Source organism: Taudactylus pleione, unplaced genomic scaffold (assembly GCF_031769625.1).
Source record: "Taudactylus pleione unplaced genomic scaffold, aTauple2 ptg000456l, whole genome shotgun sequence".
NCBI lineage: Eukaryota > Metazoa > Chordata > Amphibia > Anura > Myobatrachidae > Taudactylus > Taudactylus pleione.
The window spans coordinates 495,293-514,113 of record NW_028284858.1 but is presented as its reverse complement, the minus strand read 5'-3'; the positions used below and the strand labels follow the sequence as shown (position 1 = coordinate 514,113).

Sequence of the window (18,821 nt, the reverse complement as noted above, 5' to 3'; positions counted from 1 at the left end):
ACTGCAGACTTTCAGATTTAATTTGAGGGTAATTACATCCAAATCAGGTGAACGGTGTAGGAATTACAACGGTTTCTGTATGTGCCTCCCACTTTTTAAGGGGCCAAAAGTAATGGGACTATCAACTCAAAAGCTATTTCATGGACAGGTGTGGGCTATTCCCTCGTTATTTCATTATCAATTAAGCAGGTAAAAGGTCTGGAGTTGATTCTAGGTGTGACATTTGCATTTGGAATCAGTTGTTGTCGACTCTCAATATGAGATCCAAAGAGCTGTCACTATCAGTGAAGCAAGAAATCATTAGGCTGATAAATCAAAACAAACCCATCAGAGAGATAAAAACATTAGGTGTGGCCAAATCAACTGTTTGGAACATTCTTAAAAAGAAAGGACGCACCGGAGAGCTCAGCAACACCAAAAGACCCGGAAGACCACGGAAAACAACTGTGGTGGATAACAGAAGAATTATTTCCCTGGTGAAGAAAAACCCCTTCACAACAGTTGGCCAAATCAAGAACACTCTCCAGGAGGTAGGTGTATATGTGTCAATGTCAACAATCAAGAGAAGACTTCACAAGAGTGAATATAGAGGGTTCACCACAAGATGTAAACCATTGGTGAGCCTCAAAAACAGGAAGACCAGATTAGAGTTTGCCAAATAACATCTAAAAAAGCCATTACAGGTCTGGAACAACATCCTATGGACAGATGAGACAAAGATCAACTTGTACCAGAGTGATGGGAAGCGAAGAGTAAGGAGAAGGAAAGGAACTGCTCATGATCCAAAACATACCACCTCATCAGTGAAGCATGGTGGTGGTACTGTCATGGCGTGGGCATGTATGGCTGCCAATGGAACTGGTTCCCTTGTATTTATTACTGATGTGACTGCTGACAAAAGCAGCAGAATGAATTCTGAAGTGTTTTGGGCAATATTATGTGCTTATATTCAGAACTCAATGGACGGCGCTTCACAGTGCAGATGGACAATGACCCAAAGCATACTGCAAAAGCAGCCAAAGAGTTTTTTAAGGCTAAAAAGTGGAATGTTATGCAATGGCAAAGTCAATCCCCTGACCTGAATCCGATTGAGCATGTATTTCACTTGATGAAGACAAAACTGAAGGGAAAATGCCCCAAGAACAAGCAGGAACTGAAGACATTTGCAGTAGAGGCCTGGCAGAGCATCACCAGGGATGAAACCCAGCGTCTGGTGATGTCTATGCATTCCAGACTTCAGGCTGTAATTGCCTGCAAAGGATTTGCAACAAAGTATTAAAAAGTGAAAGTTAGATTTAGGATTGTTTAGTTTGTCCCATTACTTTTGGCCCCTTAAAAAGTGGGAGGCACATATAGAAACCGTTGTAATGCCTACACCGTTCTCCTGATTTGGATGTAATTACCCTCAAATTAAATCTGAAAGTCTGCAGTTAAAGCACATCTTGTTTGTTTTAATTTCAAAGCCATTGTGGTGGTGAATAGAGGCCAAAATATGAAAATTCTGTCAATGTCCCAATATTTATGCACCTGACTGTATATAACATTTGTACGGAATCGGTATGTCATACCTAAGCCCGGCAGATGAAAATATGAGATATGGTAAGAACTTACCTTTGTTATCTCTATTTCTACGAAGTCCATAGGATTCCACAGGATACCTTGGGGTATAGGTGATGACGTCAGGCATCGGGCACCATAGAATTAAGTTTTCAGCCTCCCAGGATGCATCAGGGTCCCCCTCCTATACCCCGCCCCCGAGCCAAGGCATCTCAGTTACGTACTAAGCCATAGGCCGGAGAAGGAGAAGGAAGAGAGAGAAGAAAGATCTGGGCACACACAAGAATCACATTCTCACCAGAGGGAGATGGAAAAACCGGTGACCAGAGTAAAGCCCATCTGCAGCACAGGTGCGACAGGGCGGGAGTCCTGTGGAACCCTATGGACTTCGTAGAAATAGAGATAACAAAGGTAAGTTCTTGCCATATCTCATATTTCTACATCAGGATCCATAGGGTATCCACAGGATACCTTGGGGATGTCCCAAAGCAGTATCCTTTAAGGGTGGGGACGCTCCTGTGCTGAAAGGAGAATCCGCTGCCCGAAGGAAGCATCCTGAGAGGCAAAGGTGTTAAATGCGTAATACCTCACAAAGGTATGGACAGAGGACCAAGTGGCAGCCTTGCAGATCTGGACTGCAGAGGCACCACGTCGAGCTGCCCACGAAGGACCCACAGACCTAGTGGAATTAGCCCTCACAGAGGAGACCTAGTGGAATGAGCCCTCACAGAGGATGGAACCGGAAGGCCTTCAGGAAGATAAGCTTGTGAAATTGCCATACGAATCCAACCTGCCAAAGTTTGCTTTGAAGCAGGCCAACCCTTTTTACGGAAGCCATAGAGGACAAACAAGGCGTCCGACTTCCTAAAAGAAGAAGTGCGGTCAACATAAATCCTTAAGGCCCGCACAACATCCAAAGTGGCCTCACCCACTGAAAGATCAGGTGAGTTAAAAGCCGGCACAACGATTTCCTCCTTGATGTGGAAACTTGAAACAACTTTAGGAAGGAATCCAGGACGAGTGCGCAGCACCGCCCTGTTCCTATGAAAAATCAGAAAAGGGGGTCTACAGGAGAGAGCCCCTAGGTCAGAAACACGTCTGGCCGAAGCAATGGCCAGAAGGAATATTGTTTTAGCTGTAAGCCATTTAAGGTCCACTGAGCCCAGTGGTTCGAACGGCGGTCCCTGGAGAGCTCTCAGGACCACAGCCAAATCCCAAGGAGCCACCGGTGGAACAAAAGGTGGCTGAATGCAAAGAACACCTTGCATAAAGATGCGCACATTAGGGAGCGCAGCAATCCTACGATGGAACCAGACTGACAGGGCAGACACCTGCACTTCAGGGAAGCAAGGCGAAGCCCATGGTCTAGGCCCGCATGTAGGAAAGCCAACACTGTAGACAGGCGGAACTACCGAGGGGCATAACCTCTAGGTCGACACCACTGGAAGAACGTATGCCACACATGATGGTAGATTCTTGCAGAGGATGGCTTCCGAGCTCTTAGCATGGTTTGCACCACAGAGCCGGAAAACCCTCTGGATCTTAACATGGCCGTCTCAACAGCCACGCCATCAAAGACAGCCGTGCCAGGTCCGGGTGAAGACAAGGACTCTGTGACAGCAGGTCCGGCCGCAGTGGTAACCGCAGAGGAATGTCCACTGACAGACTCTGGAGGTCCGAGAACCAGTGCCGCCTGGGCCATTCAGGAGCTATCAACAGGAGCATACCTCCTTCCTGTTTGAATTTCCGGATTACCTGCGGAAGAAGGGAAAACGGAGGAAAGAGGTAGGCAAACTGGAACGTCCACTGGACGGACAGAGCATCCACCAGAGACGCCTTTTCGTCTCTTGTTCGAGACCCGTACACCGGCAATTTGTTGTTGTGCCGGAACGCCATGAGGTCTATCTCTGGAAGACCCCACCTGTCCACCAGAAGTTGAAAGACGTCCTGGTGCAAAGACCATTCTCCCGGATGTACGTCCTGCCGGCTGAGAAAATCCGCTTCCCAGTTGAGGACTCCCGGGAACACCGCTGATATAGCCGGGAGATTGCGCTCCGCCCAAACTAGGATGCGAGACACTTCTGTGAGTGCCGCCCGACTTCGGGTTCCTCCTTGTCGATTTATGTAGGCCACGGTGGTGGCGTTGTCCAACTGGACCTGCACGGGGTGACCTTGGAGAACCGATGTGCCTGCTGGAGAGCATTGAACACCGCGCGGAGTTCCAAGATGTTTATTGGAAGCTCCTTTTCTGCCTGAGTCCACCTTCCCTGGAACAAGTGTGGACCCGTGACGCTCCCCAGCCTGGCGTCCGTTGTTCACAGGACCAAGTTCGCCACCCAAAATGGGCGACCCTTGTTGAGGTGGGTCGTCTGAAACCACCAGGCTAGAGACAGGCGAACCCCCGGAGTGAGCACCATCATCTGGGACTTTAGACTCTGAGGCAGTCCATTCCATTTGGACAGGATCAATAGCTGCAGAGGTCTGGAGTGAAACTGGGCATATTCCACCATGTCGAATACTGACACCATGGAGCCCAGCAACAGCATCGCCGAGTGCACAGACACTCGGCGACACTGTAGACAACTGCGCACCCTCAACTGCAAAGTAGAGATCTTTTCCTCCGTCACAAAGATCCGCTGCTGCCTGGAGTCCAACAAGGCCCCGAGGTGCAGGATCCTCTGAGACGGGGTCAGGGTGGACTTTTGCCAGTTTATCAACCAGCCGTGACGCTGCAGCACTGCAATCGTCAGGTCCAGATGGCGTAGAAGGAGCTCTGGAGACCCTGCCAACAACAGAAGGTCGTCCAGATACGGTAATATTCGGACTCCCTGCGTCCGCAGGTGAGCCGCCATGACCTTGGTGAACACTCGTAGAGCTGTCACCAGTCCAAAAGGCAGCGCCCGGAACTGGAAATGTTCATTGTGGATTGCAAACCTGAGGTATTGCTGATGGCGCAAAAAGAATAGGGACGTGCAGGTAAGCATCCTGAATGTCCAATGACACCATGTGTAATCCCCAGGTTCCAGCGCCAGAATAATGGACCGAAGGTTCTCCATCCGAAACCTAGGCACCCTCAAGGACTTGTTGAGGGCCTTGAGATTGAGTATCGGACGATAAGACCCATTGGGTTTCTGCACCAAAAACAGATTGGAATAGAAACCCTGGCCCCTGTGGGAGAATGGAACAGGCACTATAACTCCAGCCTGGAGCATAGTGTGCAAAACCTTCCGCAGTTCCAAGGCTTTGTTCCGGTCTAGTGGAAGGCCTGTGGTGAAGAACCGGATGGAGGCCTGTGCCGAAAGGAGAGGGCATACCTGTGAGAAACCACCTCGTGAACCGAGGTGTCCGTCGTAGTTATCGACCAACACTGGGCGAACCAAAGCAGGCGGCCTCCCACTTTGGGATCCCCAGACCATCAGGCCGCAGGTTTATCATCTGACTTAGGGGTCGGACGTCTGGTACTCCAGGCCTGTTTCCTGGGCTTGGCCGATTTCTTGGGCCCAGCCTGTCATGGAAAAGACTGTGCTTTAGGCCTACCCTGGGCCCTGTAAGGCCGAAAGGACAACGTACCAGAACTCGAAAGGACCGTAGCAGACGGAAGACATGCAGATTTGGCTGCTGCCAGCGTAGCTACAATTTTGTCCAGATCCGGACCAAATAGGACTTCTCCATTAAAAAGCAAACCTTCTAAGCCCTTTTTGGAATCAGCGTCCGCTTTCCAAGATCGCAACCATAAGGTGCGACGAGCAGCAACAGCTGCAGAAGAAATCCTGGAGGTGAGGATACTGATATCCAAGGCCGCTTCATTGATGTAAGTGGCCGAATCCCGGAGATTGCCCACCAACTCGGCCTGTTCAGCCGAACAGTCAGAGTCCAAAGACGCCTCCAAACTATCAGCCCAGCGCTCCATAGCTCTGGCTACCCAACACATGGCCATAGCCGGGCTAGGCCCCCCCCCCCCCCCCCGCAAGGGAATAAATGGACTTTAGGCAGATTTCCACCTTCCGGTCCGTAGCATCCTTCAAGGAGGACATGGAAGGCATGGGCAAAGTGGCACTTCTGACTAGGCGCGTCACATGAGAATCCACCTGCGGAGGGGATTCCCACTTAGAAAAATAATTGTCAGCAAACGGATAAGCCACAGCTAAGCGCCTCTGAGGCTGATACAGTTTTCCGGGGTGTTTCCACGCCTCCTCTAAATGGTCAACTAACTGACCAGAAAGAGGGAACACTAAGGCATATTTGGATTTGGACACCGGAGGATCATCATCATCAACTAAAGCCGTGCGGACTGCCCGAATAAGGCCAGGAATATATACCTTCGACTTAGTGTCCGACTCTTTAGTACGGAGAGGTTCCTGGTCAGATAGATCCAGAATCTCCCCATCATCAGACGTCACGTCGTCATCCTCATAAGGAGCAGACACAGACTCCCCTTGTAAAACATCCGACAAATGCTGTACTGAAGTTGTCAGAGAATTAACCCACGCAGGCTCCTGTGAAACCTGGGGAGGGTAAATAGGGAGACTGTGGGGTACCATCAGTTGTCTCGGGAAACCCTGCATGGGTGACGACACCACTGACTGCTGGGACAACCCCATCTGGAAAAACGCAGGTGGCGGAGCTAACTGGCCCACTAAGATTGTAAGCGCCTTAGCGAAACAAGCCCAGGGAGATTCCTGTACCGGAGCCGTGACAGTAATTGGCCGCCAATAAATAACACTGCCGACATAGGGATAGTGAAATGGCTGACAGTAGAAAGTGAAAGTACAGGCAGCAGCGCTAGCAGAAGTCACATACAATGCAGAAGAAATCAATCCCTGCACTATCAGCGCTGTTTCTCAACTACACAGACACAGAGTCTGGTAGGACACAGCGCTGCATACACTGACCTCAAGCCAACGGAGGAGAGGTATGCCGGGGAACCCAGACCGCGATGCCACCGATCAGCAGCTTCCAGCAGCGTTCACCATCAAAGATGGCCACCGAGGAGCAGAGAGGAGGCCGGCCTGGGGGAGGAGCGCTGCCACAGGACCAATCGGCAGCGCAATTAACCCCTGGGACGCCGCAGCGCTTTGCGCTCAGCCGCGGCCCGCTGTCCCAGGGGGATAGTGGAAGCGCAGGTTAGTACCTGGCTCCCCATGCTGCAGCCAGTCCCCAGGGAGCCCCCTGCCTGGGGACTGTGGACCATGTGCTCAGCAGGGACCCACCGCGGGACCCCCGCTTCTTACCTGCTCCCCTTAGATCCGGCCATGGTCCGAAGCATCTGGGGTCACCGCTAGCCGTGACCCCAGACATTTACCAGCATCCCCGGATCAGTACCGGCGGGGTGTAGGGGAGACGGCATGGACGTCAGCATTGACTGTCCATGCTGTACTCCCAGATGTGCAGCCACAGCTGCCTTGAAAGAAACTTCAGGGGCTAATCTTAGCCCCCCTCTAAACAGGTGCTCCGAATCCGAGCCGGGCACCAACGAAACTGAGATGCCTTGGCTCGGGGGCGGGGTATAGGAGGGGGACCCTGATGCATCCTGGCAGGCTGAAAACTTAACTCTATGGTGTCCGATGCCTGACGTCATCACCTATACCCCAAGGTATCCTGTGGATACCCTATGGACCCTGATGTAGAAATACTGACGCCGGAAGGCAGGCAGCAGAAGATCCCGTCAGAGGTAAGTAAACCCCCTAACTCTCCCCTCACCCCCCCTAACTCTCCCTTAGGGGTGCCTAACCCTAACCTTCCCCCCTAGTGCCTAGCCCTAACCTCCCCCCTGGGGTGCCTAAACTTAAACCACCCTCCCTGCACCCTAAACCTAACCCTCCCGGGGGGATGCCTAACCCTAACCACCCCCCTGGGGTGTCTGTAAAGAGATGTTCAGATGTAAAATAATGATAAGTTGTGATCGAGTGTGGATTCCATAAGGCACATTTATTGATTTGGTGGGTGATGGGGGACACGTGAGGTTTGCAGGATTTGGTGGTATGTCACCAGTTAATAAAAGCAGGAGGATAGAGAAGTAGATATAGTTGTAGGAGGTGTGTAAAAGTTTTTTATAGTGACACAATGAGGCTGTAATAGTCAATGTATGATGAAAAGAAAGCTCATTAGTTTTTAGAGAAGGTGAGTGAATCAAAACGGCTGCAATTGAGCACAGAAAGGCGAAATGCAAGGAAAGTTAAGGATGTTATATCTTTAGAGAAAATACAAAGGAGTGTTTTGATGAAAGAAAATGTGTAGAACATGGTGAGTTTTAGGCTTGTTACTTATAGACAAATTTTAAAGAAATCACTTTTTTTAATCTGAAATTACCTTAGATGTTGGTCAATGTTTGTTCAACTGTTTGATTAACTGTTATGTTAGCACGCTGTGCATTTAACACTTGGTGCTTTTAACCCCAGCTGCCAAAACAGCCACAGCTGCCCCTATACTGAATATAAAGGAATGGTATCTCTTGATTAAGACAGGCTACATCTGAGTCAATTGGTCTGCTGATCAAAGGAGATAACTTGCTCTGAGTTGGAGCAAAAAACAGGCCAGATATATACCATAAACTATGCTTCACTGAACAATATAGACTATACAGGTAAAAACAAATCTATGCAAGAGAGACAGTCACATACATTTAAAACCACACATGATTGCATGAAGGTCTATGCAGAGTATAGAAGCAGTATATATAGTATAGTATGGATGCAGATTGTATATCGGTAGACTCGGATTGCGTCAGGACCCAAGTCATGGCCATCTATTTGCATTACATAATTAGCATTTGCATATGTACTGCAGGAGTTCAGAATATTCCCATTTGATTTTGCAAGGTGAAGACAATGGATGTTTGAGGTTTAATTTAATTTGTACTATTATTTTGTGTTTATGGCTGTATTTAATTGTACTTTACAAGGTACAGGTATATGCGACTTCTACATTTGTTAGTAACACTAATGTACAGTATTTTAAGTATTCATTATAATGTTAAATTGTGTACATATTGGGACCTGTGATTTTAGCATTTACTACCAACACTAAACCTAGGTACTGTACACACAGTAATAGACACAAGATAATAATCTGGCTGGTTGGAATGACAATCTGGTAATGTATGGGAGCAAATGACAATAGACCAAACACTTGAAAACAGACAAAAATGGTTGTCCAGTCCGTTTAACCAATTTGTACAAACTACCGTTTTTGTCCATTTTCCAGCATTTCAGTGGCAGGAAACCATTGGCGATGACCATTAGGCACACAGTGCAAGCAGCGGCTGTAACACTGGGGGAGGTGATACACACAGGTGGCGGGCTGATCAGGGAATGGGCTGGGCTATGCAGGCCAGATCCAGGGTGGAGCTAATCTCTGTAGCCTACGTGCCGGGGGAGACAAAAAGTAAATCATCCCCACTTTGTATCCATCAGATAAATTATATACATATATGGTATGTAGTCAGGAAGCCGGCGGTTGAAATGCCGACGCCTATTATTAACCCTACGCCGAAATCCCAACGCCCGACATACCGATTGTGGTAAGCCGGGCGTTGGGAACGGATAGCCGCGGGGGGGAGGGTTATGTTTAGGGTTTCCCGGGGGGACTTCGGGTTAGGTACCCCCTCTGGGAGGGTTAGGCATGGGGTAGGGGGTTAGGCACCCCCCCTTCCCGGGAGGGTTAGGTTTAGGGTGCAGGGGGGAGAGTTTGGGTTAGGTTTAGGCACCCCTGGGGGGAGGTTAGGGTTAGGCACTAGGGAGGAAGGTTAGGGTTAGGCACCCCTAAGGGAGGGTTAGGGTTAGGGGGGGAGAGGGTTAGGGATAGCCTTTATACTTACCCTGTCGGGATCTCCATCTGCCGGCCTTCCGGGGTCGGTATTTCATCCGCCGGGCTAACGTCCGGCGGCATTAAATACCAATTCCATATATATATATATATATATATATATATATATTACATACACACACACACATATGTCTATATATTTATTAACAGCGCACGATGGTCAAATAATTTGTAATGAATATATAATTCAACAAATACTACCATGTGAGCTGTTTTAAAAATTATACACATTTATTGTACAGTATAAGACATCACCATCATATGTAACGTCAGAGAGAAATAGATGTTTCAATTATGCATTTTAGTCACTCTCTGTATCCTCTCATATAAATGTCATGAGGTCCTGGCAGGCACACTAAACTGAAAGTATATCCAGTCTCAGCTTTCCTATCATGCAATGATGTAATAGGATTTGTGGTAGTTGTAGTATTTACCCCTCCTGAGTTTTTCGAAAGTCCAGTAGTTGGCAGACAGACTGCTCTATCAGGTCCAGAAACTCCGTTATAGAAGTGCCTACAGCCGTGAAGAGCAGTTGAATATTTGAAAGTAGGGGGATAATTCCAGATGGAGTTGTTTCCGTGTGGAGAGCAGAGCTAGACTCTGCCTACCTGACTCAGAGATTCCGAGAGCTCAGCTCCGCTCTCAAAGACTCCACCACTCTCCACACGGGTACTTGTTGTGTCACTATACCCCTACTATCAAATACTCCACCACTCTCCACACGGGTACTTGTTGTGTCACTATACCCCTACTATCAAATACTCCACCACTCTCCACACGGGTACTTGTTGCGTCACTATCCTTCTACTATCAAATACTCCACCACTCTCCACACGGGTACTTGTTGTGTCACTATACCCCTACTATCAAATACTCCACCACTCTCCACACGGGTACTTGTTGTGTCACTATACCCCTACTATCAAATACTCCACCACTCTCCACACGGGTACTTGTGTCACTATACCCCTACTATCAAATACTCCACCACTCTCCACACGGGTACTTGTTGTGTCACTATACCCCTACTATCAAATACTCCACCACTCTCCACACGGGTACTTGTTTTGGCACTATCCCCCTACTATTGGGATCGGCTTCAGCACAGTGGTCTGTGTGCCACAGGCACCATCAAAGACTCCACCACTCCCTTCTGTTCTGAGCACATCTATAGCGCTCGTGACCAGTTATTTATATAGAACTCAGAAGTTTCCACTTCCTCAGCCATATTCTCCACATTTACTATTAGGGGCGAATTTTCTTTTACCATTGGGAAAGTTAGATTTTTTTTTACCTCTGAAAACTTGTCAACCTCCAAGTTGCCCTGTTCTCCTTTGCCTGACATAAGCATAAGCTTGTTCAGTAGCTCCTTTAGCTCCTCTAATGTGTAATAGCGAATATTATCACCCGCTGCTCCATCCTCCGGGAGACTCAACTGCATGACACTGTCTGGGGTAATCTGTGGAAAATATATAGTAAAGCATAAAAACACAATAAAACTATTATAATAGTGTAAAGGAACATAATAAGTAACATTAATATAATTACATGTTTAAACGTATGTTTTGAACAGCAATTATGGACCTGAGTAGCACGCAGCAGCGTCTATTGGCGGTCGCCTGTCTGCGACTTTATGCAAATGCTGGTACAAACACCTTCCCTTGTGTGCATCCGTGTGGCTGAATGTGCAAGGACTGAGACACCCACTTTAGCATCCATGCACGCTGTAATACTGATCGGTGCATTCTTATACGGTACTGTCAGTGTCACCATCAAAACCTACCCCCCCGTGTCTGACCATGGCTTCCTATGATAAAAACAGTGACGTGTGGTGAAGTAAATGGTTGGGGAGGCACTGGCTAGTATCAGAGCCAGATTTACAGATGCATATATGAACCCAGATACATATATGAAAGGACCAAAAGAGGCTCCAATGGTGCTGTAGTCGATGCCCACATGGTGGCAAACGCGTTTCGTCGTGGAGTAACCGACAACTTCCTCAGTAGCATGATGCTCCTGAGGAAGTTGTGGATTATTCCATGAATAAACACGCTTGACACCTCGTGGGCATCGACTACAGCGCCATTGGAGCCTCTTTTGGACCTTTTTCCGGACCAGCACCATCCTTCTTTTCCAGCCTTATGTTCTCCATCCTCAACACGCCATTGCAGAAAAGTTTTCTCCATTCCAGACCAGGCGTGTGGGGATTTCTTTCGGAACCCTTTGGACACCCCCTTAATGATAAATGACCCAGAAATTTTTTCGTAAGTTGCGCACTTTGGCGAAAAATTACGTGCAAATTTTGGGTAAAAAATAAAAAAACTTTGAAAATGGTTAATGTATTGGGTCTGATTTTATGGGGGCTGGTATGGATGAGTGAAGAATTTAAAACATTGCACATGGTCGCAGCAGGCGTTTTTTTACGGTTTTTAAAATTGCATTTGTACGACACAAAAATATACTTGTACTCATTGTAACATACCCCCAATTTACGTGGAACAGTAATTTCCTGGAAAAATTTTTTTTCATTTTCAAAGTTTTTTATTTTTTTTCACCCAAAATTGCGTGGTCGTTTTTTTGCCAAAGTGCGCAACTTACGAATTTTTTGGGGGGTAATTTATCATTAGGGGGGTGTCCAAAGGGTTCTGAAAGAAATCTCCAAATTTTTAGCAAAAATAGGGATTTTGCATTTTTTTTCACCTGGTCTGGGATGGAGAAAACTTGAGTTTTCGCCTGTTTTTTTGCAAAAATATTGCCGTTTTTTGGCGAAAAACAGTCGTTTTGTCTATGGCGAAAAAAATTGCCATTTTCGCCGCTAATTGAATAAGGCCCTAAGTCGGGTAATTACTAACAAGCTGGATAATATCCTGGATTTACTAATGCTGCCCATCCACTACTAGATGTGGGGGCAACGGCACGATTATGACATCATATTTGTGCCGACGTCCCCCTAGGGGTGAAGTGCATACACTGAACGTTCAGACGTTCAGTGTATGCAGATCAATCATCCCCGAACATGGCAACCTGACGGCGGTCGTCAGGTTGACTGTAATGTTCGGGCGGTGATAGATGTTAAAAACGACCAGCGGGTGCGCGCATCGCTGGTCGTTTTTAACATTTTACTGCCCGATTTGCGGGTGATTACCAAGCGATTGAGCAATAACGACGGTCGTTATCGCTCAATCGCTAGGTTTAATCGCCTAGTGGATGGGCAGCATTACTGAGGCTAGTGACTGCTACACCAATGAATATTGTTGTTAGCCATTTGAACTGACTTTCATTTTACCATTTTTTAGTTTATTTTTTCATCTGCAACGATCCCATTTTTTATGCATACACCTGTTTTTTTATATTTGGACTTAAAGCGACAACATATCTAATTGTGTTATATGTTTTCTATATACTGTATATTTTTATATATGAAATTGCAGTAATAAATCAATTTTTTTAATCTTCCAAGCAATGTATATTTTATGGTGTGTATATTTAATTGAAATACAAGTTCTGAAATTAGAGTTATGGTATAACATACCTATGTTAACTCTTTTTCTTCGAGGTCCATAGGGTCCACAGGATCTACCTTGGGGTATGTAGTTGAAGCGATCCACTGCACCAAACAGCTATAGCGTTAAGGCTCCCAGTGTCACAGTGCACCGGACACCCGCTATTGCTTACCGGGTCCGGCAGCACTGAAACCTCCGGCGGCGGGAGGAGAGTCCCCGGCTCCCGCTGCCGTGACGTCAGCGCTGGGTTCCCCTCACTCTTCACAAGTGCAGGCGGCCGCGGCTCTCCTAGAAGCACGCGCACCGACCTGCAGGGGATTTAAAGGGACAGGAGCGCCACACGTGAAATCACGTTTGGCGCAAGATTTGGATTTCTCCCTATAAGAGGGAGTCTCTGGCATCAGATAGGTGCCAGAGTATAGGCTCCATACCATACTTCCGCGTTCTTGTACTCACCTGTTATCCTGATCCTGACCTTGGCTTGTTTGTGACTCCGATTTCACCCGACTCCTTTGTACTGCTCCTGATATCTGGTTCTGACCTCGGCTATTCCCTGTGACCTGTCTTCGTCTGCTCCCTGGTACCGTTTTGTCTGTTTGTTATTGACCCGGCCTGTCGACTACGTTATTCTTCTGCACTACATCCAGTACTCACCAGCACCTGTATAGGGGAACCTAACCTGAGGGCCACGACCTGTGTGTAGGACGCAGCCAAGTCCAAACCTTCTTGTGAGGGTCCCTGGTGAATACCGCCGGCACATTAGACTCCGCACCTCAGGCATAGGTCCAGCCAATTCCCTAAATACGGGCTGCATCCACGATCCGTCCAAGAGTTTGTGACACCCAGCATGCACTATATACCCCGCCCTCAGCCACAGGCATTCAGTTTGTAAACAAGCCTAATGGCAAGAGATGGAGAGTGGAGAAGGAAGTACAATGTACACAAGAGACACTCAACATACAAAGGGCGAATCAGTGATACAAAAAGGCTAAAGAACAGATCCCAACTGAGGCCAGGTGCGTCAGGGAGGGTGTCCTGTGGACCCTATGGACCTCGAAGAAAAAGAGTTAACAAAGATATGTTATTCCATAACTCTAATTTTCTTTTTCAGGGTCCATAGGGTACACAGGGTCTACCTTAGGGACGTCCTAAAGCAGTTCCCTTAAGGGTGGGGACGCTACTGCGCAGAGAGGAGAATCCGCCGCCCAAAGGAAGCATCCTGGGAGGCAGAAGTACCAAATGCATAGAATTTGATAAAAGTATTGACGGAAGACTAAGTGGCTGTCTTGCACAGCTGTTCAGCCGAGGCCCTATTTCTAACCGCCCATGATGGTCCCCACACACCGAGTGGAATGTGCTGTCACCTTGTTAGAGACAGGCAGACCAGCCTGTGTATACACCTGAGAAATAGTCATATGCAGCCAGCGTGCCAAAGTTTGTTTGTTTGCTGGCCAGCCTCGTTTGTGAAAACCATGTAACACAAAGAGAGAATCTGATTTTTTTTATGGAGTTGGTACGATCCACATCCAGGGAAGCTTCACCTGTAGACAGGTCTGAAGACTTAAAAGGCCGGGACTACAATTTCCTCATGTATATGAAAACGAGAAACAACCTTTGGGAGGTAGCCCGCCTTGGTACGAAGGACCGCTCTATTTTGATGAAAAATCAAATATGGAGAGCGACATGACAGTGCCGCCAAGTCCGAAACTCTGCGAGCTGAAAAAATAGCGAAGAGAAAAAGTGTCTTCGCTGTCAGCCATCGCAAGTCCACCTTATCCAAGGGTTTAAAAGGCGATTGCGATGCCCTGAGAACCAAAGATAAATCCCACGGTTCCAACGGTGGGAGAAATGGAGATTGCAGCCAAAGAACCTCCTATAAGAATGTTCTAACATCCGGCAAAGGGGCGATCTTGCGCTGGAACCAAACTGTCTAAGCCGAAACTTGGACTCTCAAGGTAGCCAGACGAAGACCTAAGTCTAATCTAGCCTGAAGTAAAGCAAGTACTATTGATACCTTGAAAATCTTAGGGTCATATTTTCTGTGAGAACACCATAGAAGAAATGAATGCCAAATTCTGTGATAGATGCGGGCAGAAGCAGGCTCCTTGCCCTCAGCATTGTTTGGATCACAGAGACAGAAAAACCATTGGCCTTTAAGATGGAAAACTCAAGAGCCATGCCGTCAAAGCCAGACGAGGTAAATGCTAGTATGGCAGGGACCCTGCATTAGCAGATCCGGCCGTAGAGGCAGTGGAAGTGGACTGTCTATGGATAGACATGTCAGATCAGAGAACCAATGCCTCCTGGGCCAGGCAGGAGCTATTAGTATTATCCTGCCGCTGTCCTGCTTGAACTTTCTGACGACTCTTGGGAGGAGGGAGATTAGAGGAAACAGGTATGCCAACCTCAAGTCACATCTCACCGCCAGAGCATCCACAAAGGTGGCTGAGTGGTTCCTTCTTATGGACCCATACCTGGGAACCTTGTGGTTGTGACGAGACGCCAGTAGGTCTACGTCCGGTAATCCCCACTTGTCCACCAGGAGTTGAAAGACATCCGGATGTAAAGCCCATTCTCCGGCGTGTATGTTGTGGCGACTTAGAAAGTCCGCTACCCAGTTGAGAACCCCTGGGATGAATATTGCCGAGATTGCTGAAAGATGGCATTCTGCCCACAGCAGAATTTCTGCCACTTCCCTCATGGCAGCCAGACTTTGTGTGCCTCATGGATGATTGATGTAGGCCTCTGCTGTTGCGTTGTCGGACTGAACCTGGACAGGCCTGCCCTGTAGGAGGTCATGCGCCAGTATGAGCGCTCTGTGCATTGCACGAAGCTCCAAGATATTTATTGGTAGGTGACTTTTACTGAACTGTCCGCCTTCCTTGAAAGATGTGGTGACACGTCACCGCTCCCCATCCTCGCAGACTTGCATCCGTGGTGAGAAGTACCCAATCTGGTACCCATAATAGATGACCCTTGTTCAAATGAGTCATATCCAGCCACCAGGCGAGGGAGAGCCGGACTCCTGGCGAGATGCGTATCATCTGAGACTTTTTCCGATGATACTGACCATCCCAATGAGCCAGGATCCATTGTTGCAGGGACCTGGATTGGAACTGGGTATAGGCCACCATGTCGAATGTGGATACCAGCACCTGCATTGCCAAGTGTACCGACACTGCGCACACGACTCTGTAGTGCCACAATCTTGCCTTCTGGTAGAAGATCCAGCAGCTCCCCCTAGTGCACCATCTACTGAGTTGGAGAAAGAGAAGACTTTTTCCAATTGATTACCCAGCCGTGCTCTTGTAATCAGACAATGGTCATCCGTAGATGACATTGTAACCTCGCCTGATATTGTGCCAATATCAGGAGATCGTCTAGATATGGCAGTATCCGGACTCCTTGTCGTCTGAGATGAGCCATCATGACTGCCATTATCTTGGTAGATACCCGAGGGGCTGTGGCTAGACCGAAGGGTAGAGCCTGAAATTGGTAATGTTGCTGATCTACCACCAATATCAGAAAGTCTTGGTGGGATTGTGCAATTGGAACATGCAGATATGCATCTTGTATGTCCAAGGATACCATGAAATCTCCAGGCTCCAACGCCAGCATAATTGACCCTAGGGTTTCCATAAGAAATTTGGGCGCCTTGATGAATCTGTTGAGAGATTTCAGATTCAGGATAGGCCGATGCGATCCATTTGGTTTTTGAATCAAAAATAAATTTGAATGATAACCCCTACCCTGTTGCATCACAAGTACGGGGACTATAACTCCTGACTTCAGGAGGGTCCAATAGATTCCTGGTAGGCCGAAGCTCTGACCAGGTCCCAGGGAAAGATTATATCACTGTAAGGAACGTAATGGCTTAACCCTGATAGACCAGCTCTTGAATCCAGACATCCGTAGTCGTCTGATGCCAGGCCTGGGCGAACTGTAGCAGTCGTCCTCCAACCCTGATATCTTCCAGGGGGAGGCCCGCCCCAGCAGACAGTAGGCTTACCATCTGGCCTGGATGCAGGACATTTGGGTGACCAAGATTCCTTGGACTATGGTTTCCTGTAGGAATGATTTTGTCTGGAGTTAGACTTTCTTTGCTCCACCCTGTGGGCGAAAGGACCGAGGTGACGACTGCCTAAATTTAGAGATAGTCGTGGATGGCAATTCAGCAGCCTATGGAGTTGCCAAAGAAGTCATTATGTGATCCAGCTCTGGTCCAAACAGTACCTTCCACGGAAAAAGCAGGGATTCGAGAGCCTTCTTGGACCCTGCATCCGCCTTCCAGGTCTTTGGCCAAAGGGATCTTCGGGCTGCAGCTGAGTTTGCCGAGACTCTAGAAGCCAAGATACCTGCGTCAATATCTGCTTCCCCCATATACACAGCTGCTTCTCGCATTTGGCTGAGAAGAGATTGTTGTTCTCTGGTTACATCAGGCATAGTATCTTCCAGAGATTTCGTCCATTCTTCCATAGTTTTGGCTACCCAGGGTACAGCCATAGCTGGTCTGGTAATAGCTCCAGATAATGAAAACATTGATTTTAAATAATTGTCAAGTTTTCTAATCTGTAACCTCTTTTAACGAGGATGCTGCAGGAATGGGTAACATAGCGCTCCTGATTAACCTTGTGACATGAGCATCTATCGTTGGGGGAACTTCCCATTTGTTACACTCCCCAAGTGCAAATGGGAATCGAGAGGTTATATTCCTTGTAGCATGGAAATGCTTACTAGGGGTACCCCATGCCTCGGACATTAGATTCGTCAGTTGCTCAGACTGAGGAAAATAATCCTTAGCCACCTTCTGACGGCTAAAGACCGGATTCTTAGATGTCAGTGAAACCTCCTCTTCCTCTATACTGAGGACAGCTCTAACCACTCCCACCATCGAGGGGACATCCACAAGGGACTGATGGTCTTCTTCCACTGAGTAAGAGGCAGAACTCTGCGTATCAGAGTCAGCTGAGAAGGCAGAGTCAGACTCTTGAGGCAATGACTGACGAGAACCTCTCTTATGTCCCTGCTTTACAGTCACTGGTCTATCTACCTGCGGAGAGGCTATAGACAGTGGCATACTGACTGGAGTGAGCAGTAGAATTAACCCAACAGGAATTCATGGGGGGCATACACATAGTAGGATACACATGCGGTGAACACCTCATAGCATGAAGTAATACTGCCGCAGCAGGAGCCCGAGCTTCTGCAGCCTTGTCTACTAAGTATGAAAAAACCGGAGGCAAAATGGACTCCCAGGGTGGCTCTAGTGCTGGTGCACCAGATGGCCCAGGTGTCTGCTTACAACAGTTACTACACAATCCACCCTGTATAACATCCTACACAGACAGGCCTGCAAACCAGGACTTGCATGTCTTCAGCACTGGCAGTTCATCCTTCTCACCTTTACCATTGGACATGACAAATGTGTAAATGGTATAAGTTGTACAATGCAATGTGACTCTTATCAATGAAACTCCCCAAACACCTCCTCAGATGGATGAGGAGAAACACAGTGGTAGATCTAACCGACAGTTTGAAAAAACAGGCAGTATACGCACAGCAGCTAGCATACAGTCACATACGATGCATAAATACTCACAATTGCTATTGCAAATGGACTCTACATCCTACCACAACCCCCTCGGGGCTGGTTAGTTTACACAGAGTTCTATATACCAGTCCCAGGGGAGAGATATACAGAGAGACAGACCAAACCTCTGAGACCAACAGCTACAGCAGTACACACACACAAACGGTAACTGCAAGCGTCTTCTTACACAAGGTGGTCAGATATAGTGAACCAGACGCGGGAATCCATACCCGGAAGTTCTCGTCTGACGGGGAGTAGCGGCCGGGGGAGCGCCTATCTGCCCTCGGATGCGATTTTGACAGCCGGGTACGCTGACCTCATAGTAGTAAGACATTGACTAGAGCGCC

General features: G+C 47.9%; 1 protein-coding gene across 1 annotated transcript in view; it reads right to left on the bottom strand.

Moving 5' to 3' along the window:
* The window catches only part of RNF213 (ring finger protein 213), a 282,285-nt gene that overhangs the window by 120,262 nt on the left and 143,202 nt on the right, over positions 1-18,821 (bottom strand). Inside the window, exon 24 of the mRNA XM_088448501.1 lies at positions 10,676-10,840. Coding sequence (XP_088304627.1) covers positions 10,676-10,840 — 165 coding nt within the window. The remainder of the gene's footprint in view (positions 1-10,675; positions 10,841-18,821) is intronic.